Source organism: Asparagus officinalis, chromosome 7, assembly GCF_001876935.1.
Source record: "Asparagus officinalis chromosome 7, Aspof.V1, whole genome shotgun sequence".
NCBI classification, from domain to species: Eukaryota; Viridiplantae; Streptophyta; class Magnoliopsida; order Asparagales; family Asparagaceae; genus Asparagus; species Asparagus officinalis.
The window spans coordinates 17691831-17707776 of NC_033800.1; the positions used below are offsets into that span (position 1 = coordinate 17691831).

General features: G+C 36.6%; 2 protein-coding genes across 5 annotated transcripts; one reads left to right on the top strand and one right to left on the bottom strand.

Moving 5' to 3' along the window:
- Positions 793–6835, bottom strand: LOC109848765 (serine/threonine-protein kinase AtPK2/AtPK19-like). The gene is made up of 7 exons (XM_020418421.1): positions 6692–6835; positions 3250–4177; positions 2161–2243; positions 1940–2060; positions 1679–1852; positions 1394–1501; positions 793–1286 (listed from the first exon to the last, which is right to left on the bottom strand). Exons 2-7 carry the CDS (start codon positions 3904–3906, stop codon positions 972–974), a joined length of 1458 nt encoding a protein of 485 aa, XP_020274010.1. The 5' UTR covers positions 3907–4177; positions 6692–6835; the 3' UTR covers positions 793–971.
- LOC109849465 lies at positions 9968–14368 on the top strand. Of its 4 annotated transcripts, none has more exons than XM_020419300.1 (8): positions 9968–10580; positions 11556–11678; positions 12144–12218; positions 12813–12857; positions 12962–13051; positions 13143–13244; positions 13390–13573; positions 14007–14368. In XM_020419300.1, the coding sequence occupies exons 1-7, from the start codon at positions 9993–9995 to the stop codon at positions 13567–13569; spliced, it is 1203 nt and encodes a 400-aa protein (XP_020274889.1). In that variant the 5' UTR covers positions 9968–9992; the 3' UTR covers positions 13570–13573; positions 14007–14368. The 4 variants fall into 4 exon arrangements, with proteins under 4 accessions (XP_020274889.1, XP_020274888.1, XP_020274891.1 ...); XM_020419299.1 differs by having other exon boundaries at positions 9971–10580; positions 13964–14368; XM_020419301.1 differs by having other exon boundaries at positions 9976–10580; positions 11598–11678; positions 13964–14368.

Here is a 15946-nt window from a genome sequence, read left to right on the forward strand (position 1 = left end):
CGATCGTGGGGGCGTTCTTCGTGCAGAGGTTGACGCTGGATCAGAAAGATGGGCAGATTAAGAAGGTGATCATCGCGCTCGCGGTGGTCAACTTTCTGGGGTTTTTGTTTACGTTTCTGGTGCCGGAGACGAAGGGGAAGTCGCTGGAGGAGATCTCTGGGGACGATAAGATCCTCGAAGGGCGTCAAGCGGAGACGGCTTGATGACGGTTGATTTGGTTGCGTGTTGTGTTGAACAAAATTATAAACTCTTGTGTTTTATTAGAGTCAGTCCGTGGTTTAGATGCAAGCTACGTGTTGTTTCGGAGCTTGCCTCGTTCTGTTTTGAGTTTTGGACTGTGCTATATGATCTCATGTCCTAATTGTATGAGCTGTCGTATTATGAAATAATAAATGTCTCCCTGAATGCAATATTTTCGTTGTGTTTGGATATTATTATTGCCACGAAACATTTTTTTTTTTTGTGAACCACAAGTATCCCACAAAATAATCTTTGCAGGAATTGTGATTCATCGCCAGGATATATATAACTAACATCGTACCTCAATAAATTAAATTTACTTCCCCTTTTAACTTGGGATAAATTCCAAAATTGAAGTCACTCGATAAAATGCCGCGTAATTATCATTGAGAAGGTAAACTCTCTACTGCATAATGGCTGCTAACTAGTCAAACTATGACTAGCTTTAGAAACGAATGGGTTTAAAGCAAATTTCCCTTCTCTAGGCAAAGAATCTGAAATATAAAGGAGAGGGAATCCAAACTTAAAAAAAAAAAACACGCATAACACAGATGTCGTAAATAAACTGAATTCCATTAAAAGATTTGCAAAGTCATCAATTACATGCTTTCTTGGTTATAACAGCAAAACAAACTAAAAGAAATTAAAAATAAAGCGGGAGGTATCGTTCATACATCTCCAATCCCCTAGCATGCAAGCCGATCAACGAGTTGACCAATGGACGTTCTCAGCTAAGAGGACTCGGGTTCAGAAGAGAGAGGACTGGGCTTCTGAAGAAAAACAGAAGGATTCACGTATGTAAATCCATTGAAATTACTTCCCCCAACTGGACTTGCCACAGGAGAGACTGTCAATGGCATGCTCGTCCATTTCTCTTCAAAGTTAGCCACGCAAATCTTGCCTGCTACATTTGGACGGAAGCTTGGCTGGATTTCTCGAGCTTCCAGTTTCCTCCAGTTGATAGACTTGAACCACTTATGGTTCTTTATTTCGTTACTGCCAGCAGGTCCACTGCCCAGACGCCTGCTTGCTTCTTTCTGTAATAACTGCAAGCATGGAAATAGATAGGGACTAAGTTCTCCCTTCTTTTCTCATTCCTCATATGATGATCATATACATACCAAATGAAGAACAAGTCATGAAGTAGACCTACCCCTTTCAATAGTGAGTGAGCCTCACTGGATAAGTAAGCGGGCAGCTTTATCTTATCCTTCACGATTTTCTGCTGAATTTTGTCCCGATTGCCACCAATGAAAGGAGGCTGGAAATGTGATAGCAGACAAACAAACAATAGAAACGATGATGATTATTTACAAAATCGCAGGCAATGAGATGTCTGTGTTAGAACACAAGATAAGGGGGCTTAAACCTGTGCCTGATTAACATATATATGGATCAAAACCCTAGGCATACGTTTGTCTATAGAAAAGAAACTGACCTTTCCAGTCAGCATTTCAAACAGCAGGATTCCTACACTCCACCAATCAGCAGCTTTATCATGGCCCCTTCCAAGAACTATTTCAGGTGCCATGTACTCAACTGTCCCACACATGGAGTTTGATCTAGTGTTTTCCTCGAATTCTTTTGCTAGACCAAAGTCAGTCAGCATGACCTGATTATAAAATGAAAAATATGCATCAAGGAATTAACAGTTGTACTTGGAAAGTAACAAACACATGATAAAATAATAGGACTTTACATGGCCATCAGCATCAAGAAGGATGTTCTCAGGTTTGAGGTCCCTATGCATTATTCCATTTGCATGAAGGTGGGAAACAGCAGACACTATTTCAGCAGTGTAAATACGTGCCAAATCCTCTCTGAGACACTTAGCATAAATTAGTATAGAAGAAAGAATAGCAATTGCATATGACAACTGATCCGAAAGAGTGAACAGAGGCAGAAAAGTAATATAACCACCTGAATAATCCTTGATGATATAGCTGAAAGAAAAGGTGTCCACCATTGACAAAATCTAGCACAAGGTACAATCGATACTTTGTCTGCATAACCAAAACAAATCTAATAGTAAGAATCACTGAAACTGTAAAAATTCCAGTAGTAAAGCGTCTTGTGTCTCATGAGAGAGGAGACCAGGGTATGGATCCTGCTAACTATGTGACTGGCAGCGTTCGTCAAAATGAACGAGTGAACGACCGACGACGACGATGACGACGACGATGACGACGACAACAATAAGGGTAAGATCCCAACTTAATACCAGTGACTGCTCTCCGGTTTGGACAAAAATCCAGCAACAGATTCTTTTACACCCATACTAAAATCATAAATCTTTCAACTTCATGCGAGCTTGTTGGGCCAATTAGTTATGGCATAGAGACGAGCATTAGGATTGAACATGTTCCAAGAGTTTATCGCAATTTAATACTAGTGTAATGGTTATCTGAAGTGCTTAGGATAAATGTTTAATGACAAGCACAGTATTAGGCCTAGAGCCCGCATAAACTTGTAAAGAGAAGTATATCCTAGATAAATGTATCCTAAAAATGTAACATGTATAACCAAGCTGCTGGATTAATTAACAACAGTTAGCAAGGCCACAAATACAAGTACAAAGTTATCAGGTAGTTCCCCCAAGGACTCGTATGAATTACAAGGTTCAAAGTTAGGCACTATGACGATAAAGATTTCACAGTATCCAAACTAGTAAGGAGTGATCGATAATCATGCAATATTTCCTTCAGACATATTTGCATAATATTCCATCTGTACTATGATCTAACTAATTGTATTGCTTAACAACGTCAAAAACAGTAGCAAAAATGATACAAAAGTATGTCAAGGGGCTTTGGTTTTGTACATCTAGATGTGTATACAAATTTACAAGTCCAAGTCGAAATGCATGTGTGCTTACTTGTTTGAATTGTTATGGTTGTAGTTATCACATCAACAAAATATCATTGACTATATCTATACCCAAACTGATACACATAGAACAAGTTTTTAAAGTCAATAAACACGAAGTAAATTTCCAAATGAATGGCATACCTGGAAAGAGTATCTGAGCTGAACAATGAAGGGGTGGTCAACTTTTGTCAATATATCCCTCTCAGCTTTCATGTATTCAAAGTGATTCTTCTCTATAATCTTATCCTTTCTTACGACCTTCATCGCATATACTTCTGATGTTCCTTTTTTCATCACCTGAAACACTTTTCCAAATGCCCCTTGGCCGACAACCTTCAAGAAATCAAAATCATCAAGTCCCACACTTTCAACATTCTCAGACTGAGATGTCTCTTCATGCTCTCCAGCAGTGCATGAAGATGGTCTCTCCTGTTTCCCTTCTCCTCCAGAGGGACACTCTATGAGCTCTAAATCAGTCTCATGCAATGTGTGTATGCGGAGCCGTGGAGATTGGCATACAAGTGCTGTGGGTCCGACCAGAGAATGTGACCGGCTCAAAATCACCACAGGTTCATTGTAAACTATGTCTTCTGAAGCAGCAGCTACAGAACTATCGGAAGTCACCACATTCACCTCAATTGAGGTTTGAGTTGGCGATGGGCCAAAAACATCAGAGAAATCGAATTCCACACTCTCAGAAGGAATAACATCGGGTGGGCCCATGGGAAGAAGCAATTGTTTATTGAAAGCTTTCTGGTTCCTTGTCTTGTTCAGACCCGATATCTGGGGAGAAACCATGGGCCACAGAGTACTCAGAAAATCGCAAAAACTTTGTTAAAAGAAAGAAGAAGTTTCCAGCTAAGGCCCGCTCCCTCCACAAATCTCCAAGATAACGGATGAAGAAGGAATTCTGACAATGGCCTTGAATAACTGGAAGTTTACACAGACAACAGAACCTCCCAGAAATCCTGGGAGAGCAAAAACTGAGAACTTGCCCTTGTTTCCCGAAACACAGGAAACACTAGATGCCACCGAGCTTCTTGAACTCATGAAGATCAGGTTGTCTAAACTGTTGGTAAAAGTCCACATGTTAGTGCCATTCACAAACAGTCAAGGCTCAATTACCAATCATATAACAACAGAGAAGTACAGTTTATTAATGAACCACAACAGCCTAAATCTCTAATATTTAGAAGTATCAAAAAGATAACATACTAACACAGTGGGATCCCTTATTTAAAATTCAACACGATTAAAACATACACCCACAGCAAGTAAATCCACATGAACCCTATATTTCATCACCTTACACCAAGTGTTTCAAAGCAAATGGAATGTCCCAAACCTTATAGCCTTGACTGCTAAATGTGAAGCTGGTTTTAACTGGTCTCAATCACGCATCATTCCAGCTAAACATGTAAAGACATTGTTTCGCCTTAAACCGCTTAAAGTGGTCCGAACATATTTTATTCCTTCTTTGTGGTTTAACTAAATGAGAGGGAAGATGGTTTTAGTGTAATTAAGTTAAATATCTTCCCTAATCTAATAGTTCCTTATAGTTGTCAAACATAAAAAGTTCTAGTGTAATTACCAAGGACAAAACTGTGTTATTTGCTTGTTTAAGCAGCTCCAGTAATAAACTGGTTTATATCTAGCATAAATGCTAAAACAATAAACTCAAAACAGCAGCAAAGTCTTTGTTTCAGAGATTTCCAAAAAGTCAACACCAAGCAAATGAGAAATGAAACAGGATGCACAATGAAAGAGTCAATGCTAGCCATATAAATGCAACAAAGAGAAAAATAAAGAAGAGTAAGAAATAAAAAAGCAAACATATTCTATATTCAAACTTAGAACTACATAAGCTGCACTAAAAATTAAATACAAAATCAACATATAACAATAATCACGGTCTATATTACGAGATATTAATGTAAATGTACATTGAGATATTGATGCAAACAGTACAGAGAATGAAACTTTATTTGCATCATTATGCAACAGGATATTGCAAGAAAGAAGAGAAATATGTGCTAAAAGTTTTCATTTCCCATCTCATGGAAGACCCTTTTCGCTCTGCTTAGCCCTATCCACTTCTAGGGGTATTTTAGTGATAGCTTCTATAGGAACTGGCTGACATGTTTGGTCAAGTAACTAGCACAAACTCCTATATTCCTTTCATTACGGTATTTCCAAACAAGTTCCCAGATGACAGGCCTAAAGGTTATATTCTGTCGATATTGATGATGAACTTGAAACAGAGCTGCTAACTATGACAAATGATCCCACACTATTTATTAACATATTGTTGTTCAGTGAACAGATAAGCACAAAGTCAAGGTGTTTTGAGTAACTGAATGTGAAAATTAAGAAATTAGTTGAAGAAACTAAATGTTAGTTATGGATCATGAGTAAGAGAAGCATATATAGATAATATTAAATTCTTGCGGAAAAGACCGTAAACCAATGAGGAAGATAAGAAAAAGTAGACATGGTCCATGCACATCAATTTTGTGCATAAAGTATTTGTTGTTGCAATTGTGTTGTTGTCGGAAGATTGACGTGGCAAAGTGATTCAAAGATGAAAGTTCCAAATAAAGCTTCAAACTGAAATATACAATTAATCTAATTTGCATCTTCAGTAGTGCATGCAATGGATGAACTTATAAGTAGTACTTAGTAAATATAATTGGATAATTGAGTTCACAACAGGAGTCATTTAATCAATCACGCAAAGCATAAAAAGTGGAAATATAAGCTTTTGCACCCACAATTAAATATCTGATGGACCAAAAGTAAACTGGAATGCACAGATGCAAAGCTAAGCAATAGAATAGCAAAAGCGGAAAGGTTAATGCTTCTAAGATCCCATGCAGCTGACAAATTGCAAAATCTCAAACTTAAATAACAACATTTCGATCTCCTTTACAGCATTCATTGATCCCTCTATCTCAGTAAATGCATTACCATGTGCAAAATACATATTCTTTCAGAATATCCATATTTGTAAACAAGTTCCCAAGACTAAGTTCAAACTATAGATAAGAAACTTAACTAAAACTAACAATATCCAATGAAATTTGTCAGCAGCTCTTACAGGTGATAAATAAAAAATATAAACTACTGGCCGAGTCCAATCTCTTTATTAACCAACTACACTCCGAAGCCCCAATTTATGTGCCAAATTCACCCAGTAAATCAAATCCATGTAGAAATTCTCTTCAAGAAAACCCTCTCAAAACTCCTCCATCTTCTTCGAAATCCCAAAAAAAAAAATTCCACAAATTGAACATTAAATACCAAAACCTAACAAATCTACAGATCTACCCGAATCAAGCAAGAACAAAATTTAGGGCAAATGCTAACAGATGATAACAAACTGCACAACAAAATCGCGTCAGATCAAAGAATCGAAACCAAAATCCACGTGAATTGCCACACAAGAAAAAAACCAAAGAAATAACGAATGTCCCTAAAATCGAATCAAAATCGCCCTAAGCAACCAAGATCCGGATCAAATTAACGCCCGAATCCTTAAGAAAAAATACACTACAACCAGAAATTGGGAACAATTTGTGCTCACCTTTTGAGAGAGCGGCGATTTGATTTGGGGGAACCGGAGCGATTTCTCGACTAATTTAATTCCCTAATTTTTGCATCTTTATGATATCGGGAGAAAGAGTTCACGCGAAAATGAGGCTCGTGCTGCGCGTGGCACGTGGCGACAAACGATTGGCTGGATTGGTTTCGCGTTCCTGGAGCGGCACAAGTTGGCGGGCGCTTCGGATGGACGGATCCTTAAATAGCGTGTTTGTTTCGAATCATTTAAAATCTAATGGGTTACGATTTCTAAAATTTTGTTTGGAATACTATAATTTATAATATTTTTGTTTTTTTTTAACTTTTTAGAATTTGAAATTCATAATTTGTATAAATCTTTTGAAATCTAAATCACATCCCACATGAAAAAGAAGATTTTACAAATCCTTAAATATTTTATTTTTTTATTATTTAGGGATTTAATATCTTAAAACTTATTTTAAAACAAATAATTTTTATAGAATTTTAAAACCCAAAAAATCTCTTTTTACATCCCAAAACTTAAAATCCACGCCGCATCCCAAAAAAAAATTAAACAAACACCCCTTGACAAATTAATAAAAAAAAATAAGGTTAGTTAATTAATCATAAAATTTATTAAGTTAATGGGACCCACTAACGCCATGCTCGGTGCCCCGCTTCTCATTCGGCCCTCAATGGAATTAACCGAGGCCATTGATAATTGCATTACTTTTTTAATTTGTTGTGTGAGAATAAAAATACTTTCGAATATTCCATAACAAATTTGAAAGGGAATATTCTTCTTTGGATGGAAGTTGCGTCAGGATCCTTATCCTCGAGAGGAAACAAAATGGAGCTTTGCTGCTGAAATCGAATGTACATTTATTAAAGTAGCAATAGTTTTGCATCATTCGCCGTTCATATAAATTTTGCGTCCGAAAGATTTGGCAATTGCATCATAACTAAAATTAATCAGAGGGAGAGAATAAAGAATTAGAGAAAAATATTCAAGGTACCCTTAGCCACGGACTATGAGTACCACTCCGAGGCCTCGGACTCGACTCCCTTAGTGAGCACTCACACGAATCTAATTTCATAGAATATTCGAGGTCATGCATTGTTGAGGGATGTGTTTTAGTCACGTCTCAGGGTTTGATATCTATGGTCCGAAGGATCATGGGAAAGTTCCCTCACCATCTATGGTCCGAAGGATCATGGGAAAGTTCCCTCACCGAACCTATAGTAGCTTTATAAAAAAACTTATAATATCACTTATAATATCACTTTTACACTATATATAATTGTCAAATCTTCATCATCTATTCCATACATACTACGTGAACTAGAACTAGAAGCATAGAAAACAATAATATTATTTATAATTTCTTTATATTCTATTGCTACAGTATCATTGCATAAGTGGAATTCCACCTATGATCAACATCATTTAGAATTAACTTGGATTTCAATTTTTTTTCTTTTACATAATTGTTTTCATCTTTTAAGTCTTTGTTCAGAAGCATTATCAACATAAGCTATAACCCTAACTTTTTCTATTATGAGTTTAATTTTATTATATGTACTTTGAATAATTAAATTAAAATATAACACATGCATCTAATATGAAAAATATCACCATGACTGACAATAACAAATATTATTTGATATGATCTACAGCTACATTTATCTAGCGAAAGAGAAAATATTATTTTCAGAAATTTTTAATTTTAAAAGTTCTTCTATTATTAAATTTGCAATATTAACACTGATATATGAAATCTTCAAATGTAATAAAAAAACAACTCATTTAAACATTTGCCAACTATTATCAATCTAGTGTGCTGTGATACATAAATAATCAGTTTGTGCACTAGATGTCTAAATATCATAAGTTAAAGAAAATTTATAATTTAAATTTTAAAAATAAAAAATTAATTTTGTTTATTCCTTGTGATAGTATTTCAAAATATCACATTGACAATATTGAGGAGAAATTTTTTTAAATGAGGGATGAAAATTATCTCTAATCATATCCTCAAATTCATTATCTTCTACTAATTTAAAAGGAATGTTTTTAAGAACAATAAACATGATAACGCATTTCCTGGTTTTAATTGCGTCATAGCTCTAAGAACCGAGGCTATTGGAGGTTGATGATTGGGAGAGTAGAGACTAACAAATGTTTCCTTGAGACGTTGTCGCTTGAGCTCTATTGTGCTTTTCTAAATGGCGTTTGAGGTGGTTGATATCGCTTTTTATGATGAGCTTGGAAAATATGGCCACACAATGCACATTTAGCCTTATGGGTGAGAAGTTTACCGTGTTGATCATTGGTGACTTCTATCTTTTAAAAAAATTTTCACACATTGGATCACAACTTTTTAGGAGCTATAGGTGTAGGATCATCGCCATCAGATTCGGGATCAATATCGATAGGAGTAGTAGCTGTAGGTATAGGTGTAGTAAGAGTAGGACTCATTTCACTATCAGGAGTTGAAACTTATCATTGATAATCGGAGGAGGAAGCCATTTGATTGGAGAATTAGAGAGTGAAAGAGAGAATAAGAGAGTATAATAGAGTAATAAAGAAAAGTAGAAGAGTTTTGGATGAGAAAGACAAATGAAAACCCCCTCTTTTTATAGAGGTAATTGCTAGCCAAATGACCAAAATATCCTCAAATTTTGGTCTTTTTGACCATTTTTGGGATATTTTGGTCAAAAGACCAAAAATAGTTGTTATATGCTATTTTGGTCAGACCGGTGCGACCAGTCCAACAGTCATCATTTGTGACCGTTAGGCCACGGGCTTGGCCAACTCAGCTCGATCCAAATTCCTCCGTCGGGTTCGGGCCTGAGACCAGACCATACCTGAACCCGAGCTACCCAACCCCGGCCATCTTCTTCGTCGGGCCGGGCTCGAGCTCGGGCCCTGGCCTTGGGCCGAAATGGACAACCCTACATGTTGATCTCACCTCAATTTTCACTCACTTCTGAAGGAAGAGTAATCGAAACAAAATATTAGGAAGTGAATGTGACACATATTGTGCCATATAAGCAATTGAGGAAATAGGGCAAGTAATATTTTTTTAAGAAACAACTAAGTTTTTTTTGCCCAACAAAGTTCATGGGGTTGTTTCCCGCAACACCTTTTTATTTTACTAAACCTGTTGAAGATTGGGGTGTCTCAACAAAACCCTTAAATTATCAAAATTTCCAACTGAAAGAGTCTTGATAAGATCAATAAGCTATGAAATCGAAATCAAAATAGTTTCCATGGACGCCATCAACATCGTTGATATTCATAGGGAGAAAAATGGAAGTCTATGGAGTTTTATGAGCCATCCCAAACTTTAGGGGTCTTGCCGATAACTCCTCAATTTATCCCTTTCTTTTTTATCGCATCAAACTCAACTGACAGTCACAGGCGCCGGCATCCTCTCCTTCCCCTTCGTTTCATTTCCTCGGCAGCAATATCAATGTGCGATTGCGCTACTCTTCCCTCATTGTCATTTAAATTCCGTTCCCAATTCCAACCTCAACCCTCAAAATTCCCCCAAAACCCCCACCAAAGATTCAATCTTTCCATCAACAAAACCCCTCAACGAAACCCTAGATCCGCCTGCTCAGAAAACAACAACGATTCTCCAATCGATGATCCTTCCCGAGACGATAAGGAGCAGCAGAGATCCTCTACCTTCGATTTCCTCGAGCTGAAGCGGGAGCTCGAGAAAGAGGACGAGCTGCTTCCAGTCGAGGGCTTGGGAAATGGCGGCGATGGGGGACTGAGAAGTAGAAGAGGCGGGAGGAGGCAGATGATGAGGAGATCGAGCTTGTTGGCGAAGCAAGTGATCAGCGTTGAGACTGCTCGGAGTTTGGGGTTCGTTTCTCAGCTCTGGGTCGATACTAGCTCGGTAAAGATGATGTTTTGGATATTTTGATTATGTCATTGGGTTGATTGCACCTTAATACCCTGAAGTTTTTTTTTCTCTTTATAATTAGCATTTAAATACCTCATAGTTTCCCCTACTGTGCACTTGTATAAATATACAGACACTTGTTTTTGGTCCACTTGTATGCCCTGAAGTTTTTAAAATTGGCACTTTTTAGTGCCTTCTGTTATTCAAACGCGAGAATATTTCCCTTGAACACTCCCTTGTGACACTTATATGCTACTTTTTAGATTGAAAGCCATAATTGTTTGTTGACTTTACTATGGAACCTACTCAAATTCTGTTTTAGATCTACCATGATTATTTTTTTAAAATAGAAGTAGATTAGGTCTATAGTAAATTCAACAAAAATTGAATGTAAAACAGTTCAAGAATTAGCATGCAAGCATCACTGAAAAAGTTTGAAGGAATATTCTCACGGTTGCATAATAGAAGGTACCAACATGCCAATTTTAAAATTTTCATGATATATAAGTGCTGCCAGAAGCCAGTTGAGGCTATATAAGTGCAAAGTAGGGTAAACTAGGTGATATTTAAATGCTAGTTAACCATTTTTTACTTTGATATCCTAAAGTTTACATTTACCCAATAAATACCTAACTATTTAGAAATCCCTCTGAATGCCCTCCTTCAACCTTCAGCTATTTGGTCCTAAATCTATTGAAAATTTGAAATTAAAGTATTAATTCATTTCTTTACTTTCCCAAGTAGTAAATGACTTAATTTTGAACTAAACTATAGAAAAAAAACCCTATTAAAGAATACTCACAAGCAAAACAAAATTTGGAATAGTGATATCACAAAAGGGAAGGTATTAAAGTGAAAAATGGTGAAACTTTAAGTATTGTTTGGGCTAATTTAAACTTTGGTTATCAAAGTTAAAATCGGTGAAACTTTACGGTATTAAATTGCAATTAACCCTATGTTATTTTGTAGCACAAAATTTCGACTTTGAGACCATTAGAGCTTTATTTTCAGTGGATAGTAGTTTCAGTTGAAGTAAGACCCAATTTGCTCTCCGGGGATGCTGACAAGTTTCTCCTTGATGATGTATGCCAGGTATTTGAATTGATTAGGTTCGATGCATCTGTTTTATTTTGGATCATTTGTGTGAAAATTGTTTAAATATCTATTTACCTTATTATTATTTGTCTCATTTTGAGTAGAGATTATATGATATCTTTCACAAACATATTGTTATGCTTCTGTCTTTGCATGCACTAATAAGGTTACCGTCTTTTGATAAGTTGAATCATTTCTTTAGTGATGCAATTGCTGCTTGCTTGCGTATGAAAAAAGTATGTACTTGAATCATTGTTGTTTGATCATTTTTCTTCAACCAAACCTGTCATAGTTAAGTAATGCTTGAAAGCTTAACTAATGATAAGAAACCAGAGGTGAGCAATTTGTAACATTTTACTTGGCCATCTAGCTCAAAGTTTCAAAATTGAGGACAAAGCTTTCACATGCTAAATCATAGCCTGTCTAACATCTTATACTTGTTCCACTTTCTACTCTCTACAGGTAGGGGATGTTGTGCTTGTTCAGGACGAGAGCGTCATGGAAAACGAGCTTAAAATGATCGGCCTAGATACTTTGGTATGATCTTATTTTTTTATGACATTGTTAAACCTTGCTACTTAAAGATTCTGATTCAAACTTTACTTGCTGGATGACAAACAGCTAAACCATATCTGATTCATTTTTATATATTCTAACGATTGTCTTATTCTAGTATCATGTGTATAGTAGGATTCATTATCTTGTTCATTTTTCTTCTATTTGTGAAATGATCCTGAAGTATCACAAAACAATTATGTTTTCATTAGCAAACAAATTTTGCTTCGCATTGTCATTAACATATAGTTATTTCTATCTTACTATTATTTTTTGTAAGACTGATTATTGTGAACTTATTCCTTTCAAATTGCCATGGTATTATTCCCCAAAAGACCTTTTTAGCTGAAACCGCTATTTAGACATTTCATAAAAGGAGGGAGGCTACTTATTCTATTTGAAAGACTAAAAAAGATTTATTGGACTTGTAGCTAGAAGAGGTAATCTTTAGACATTTGACAAAATTAGTGATTGCTTTGTGTTTATATAGGGACTATTGGCACTATCCCCTTTATTTTCGTTGTATTAATCTTAATATCTACCTCAGACAATTCTTAATATGCATTGTTTTGTTAGGTAGGATATGATGTTGTCACATCAGGTCGACGCAATGTCGGTAAGGTGAGTACTCAGACTTAAAATCTCTGCATTCTTTATTATTCTTCTTCTTCAATGGATCCAAACGGTGTCAGATTATGGACATTATATACTAAACTTATCCTTAGGTCCGTGGGTATACATTTAACATAAATTCAGGAGCGGTGGAGTCCCTTGAGCTTGATTCTTTTGGGGTTTCTATTATCCCTTCTAGTCTGGTAAATTGATTCCTACTTTTGGGCATTGTTCTTTGATTGGTGGTGGATCATAGTTTCAGATTTCCGGATTTTTTATTTTCCTTCCTTACAGGTAAGCACCTACTGTTTGTTTGTTGAAGATGTGCTTGAGGTAGCATCTGACACTGTAACAGTAGAGGAAGGTGCTGCCTCTCGTGTACGTAGGGTAACCAAGGTACATGTTTTGTATTGCAGCCAAATTTGTCTAATGAACGGATTTTATTAGAAATTGAGGAGTAAATGGATCTTTAGATATTTTGTTAAAATTTGAGGAGTAAATGCATCTTTAGATAATTCGTTGAGGATATTTTGTGTACCAGGGCATCTGGGATGCTCAGCACATTGATAGAGCTGGTGGTTATGATGATGAATATTATGACTTTGGAAGACGAGGTGCTCGCTCATTTCAGGGTCAAAGCAGGCAGAATTCTAGAGGCCGCAAGTTTGGGCGAAAAAGAAGAGTAGTAGATGATGATTGGGAGCTTCCCATGGATTATTGATGAGGTATGGCTGTTTTTTGTTGTTATAGTAATGTGTTTTTCATTGTTCTTTTGCTGTTATTTTGTAGTTAATTGGTAATTGGTAATGAACAGAATTACTGAAGATCAACAACTTTCTGTGGATAGAACTCTCACTAAGTGTTTGAAATTTTAACCTAGAAGTGTACTTGATATTTCAGGTAGAATATTTGCCAAGTTCTGTATGGCGATATTTTGATGATTTTGATATGATTTTTTTATCCTGCTTTTATATCACTATTGCCGTGATACTTTTTCAATCAATGCCTACATTCGTCATCAAACAACCAAAAGGAGTTCCTTCTGCTTATATCTGCCAATTTTCGAAGCCAATTTATTTTTCGATTATCCCAGTCCCTTTTCCTTATTGTTGCAGGTTCATTTACAACTTCAAGAATTCTGGATGTTGGCTATTGCAGATAATTTATCGGGCTGTTACTGTTGACGAGCTGGGAGAGAATCCTCAACGAAAGTATGCTACATGGTGTATCAAATTTTTTGCGATTAATTTTCACATTATATTGCAAAGGCTACAACAAACTGTGAGCATGAAATTTGGTTCAAGAGATCTATCTAGGCACAAGCTAATTCTGCTGGTGTATTGTCTTCGATACAAAGAAACCAAGCATTGCCAGAGAGAGGATTGAAGAGAATGGAGTTAAAGAGTGTTTATATAAAAAATAAATTAAAGTCAAAATATGTAAAAAGTAGATCGATGTTGTAAAAAACTAATTGTTGGAAAGAGTTAAAAATGTTGCTATTTATTTGCTGGTGCAGGCTCTTCGATGGTCCGTGGATATGTATTGTGTGAGCTCTTGTATATGGTTGGGGAAGGTAACTTGCATAAATTCAAGTTAATGAGTGAGAAAATCCGACGGCAAGATTTTTCAATTAGGTATAGTGGTGTGCTGGCTATTATGAAAAAAAAAAAAAACTAAAATGAAGTTAATCATCGGGGTAAAGCCATGAGTGGGGAAGAGTTAATACGGATCGCATGAAAATACATTAGTGACTTTAATAATGCATAAGAGGCTAGCATTATGGTACATAGATTATTAATTCCTAGAGAACGGAGGACCTTTCCTGCTGGCGTAACAAAAATAAACTTTGATGGGGTTGTATTTGATAGATCGAGCAGTAATTGGAGTGGGGATGGTAGCTCGTGATCCAAGTTAATTCCCTTTCCGTATTAACTCGTGTGGGGATGTTTGCACAATGATGGGTATATGGTGTGGATTGAAGATCTCCCTCCGTTCCTGTAGCAATCACTTATGTTAGATAGGAATACTTGCAAAGTTACTTAATTGTCTTTCCTTTTGTTTTGTTAGGGGGTGTTAGTCAATTGGGACATTACCACTTTAACAATTATCTCATTTTGCACTTTAACAATTATCTCATTTTGCATGAAAATATCCCAATTGACTAACACCCCCTAAAAGTGGAATAATTTTTCGCTAGTGGGATATTTTAATGGGATAGATAGGAACAATTTTGTGAAGTGTGATGTTTTGATAAAATAACGTGGGATAAATTTTTATAATCATGAAATATATATTTATGCATTTTGAAGATATAAATACTATTTATGTATTTTAAACTTACTATTATTGATTGATAATTGCTTACAAGAATGTTCTTTACTATTAAATGACTTTTAGTTAGATTATAAGATATTAAAAATTATTATTATAAGGGAAAATTGCTTCTAGGCCCCAAATTTGAACTTTCAATGTGCCCCAACCCCTCCTATTTTTTTAATGTGCTTTAGCCCATTTTTTTGGGAAAAAAAATGTGCCCAAGGCCCCTCCATCATGATTCCAACTCATGCCAGCAATTGATTAGACATGTTAGCCCATGATTAGACATGTCAGCTGGCTTAAATCCCAAATTTACCCCTCCTCTTTTTTATGCCAGCGGGTGTTAACTCTTACAGCTAACATGTTAACTCTTACAGCTAACATGTTGACTCTTACAGATAACATGTTAACTCTTACAGCTAACATGTTAACTCTTACAGATAACATGTTAACTTTTACAGCTAACATGTTAACTCTTACAGCTAACATGTTAACTCTTACTAATGTGCCCACGCGAAGTTCCTCGGGATGGCGCAGGTGGCGGAACAGGGAAGGGGACAGAGGGGGACCGGAGGAGGAGAAGGGAGGTGTAGGGGGAGGTGCAGCGGGGGAGTGAGGTGGGGTGGGGTGGGGTGGGGACTTACTAATGTGCCCACGCGAAGTTCCTCGGGATGGCGCAGGTGGCGGAACAGGGAAGGGGACAGAGGGGGACAGGAGGAGGAGAAGGGAGGTGTAGGGGGAGGTGCAGCGGGGGAGTGAGGTGGGGTGGGGTGGGGTGGGGA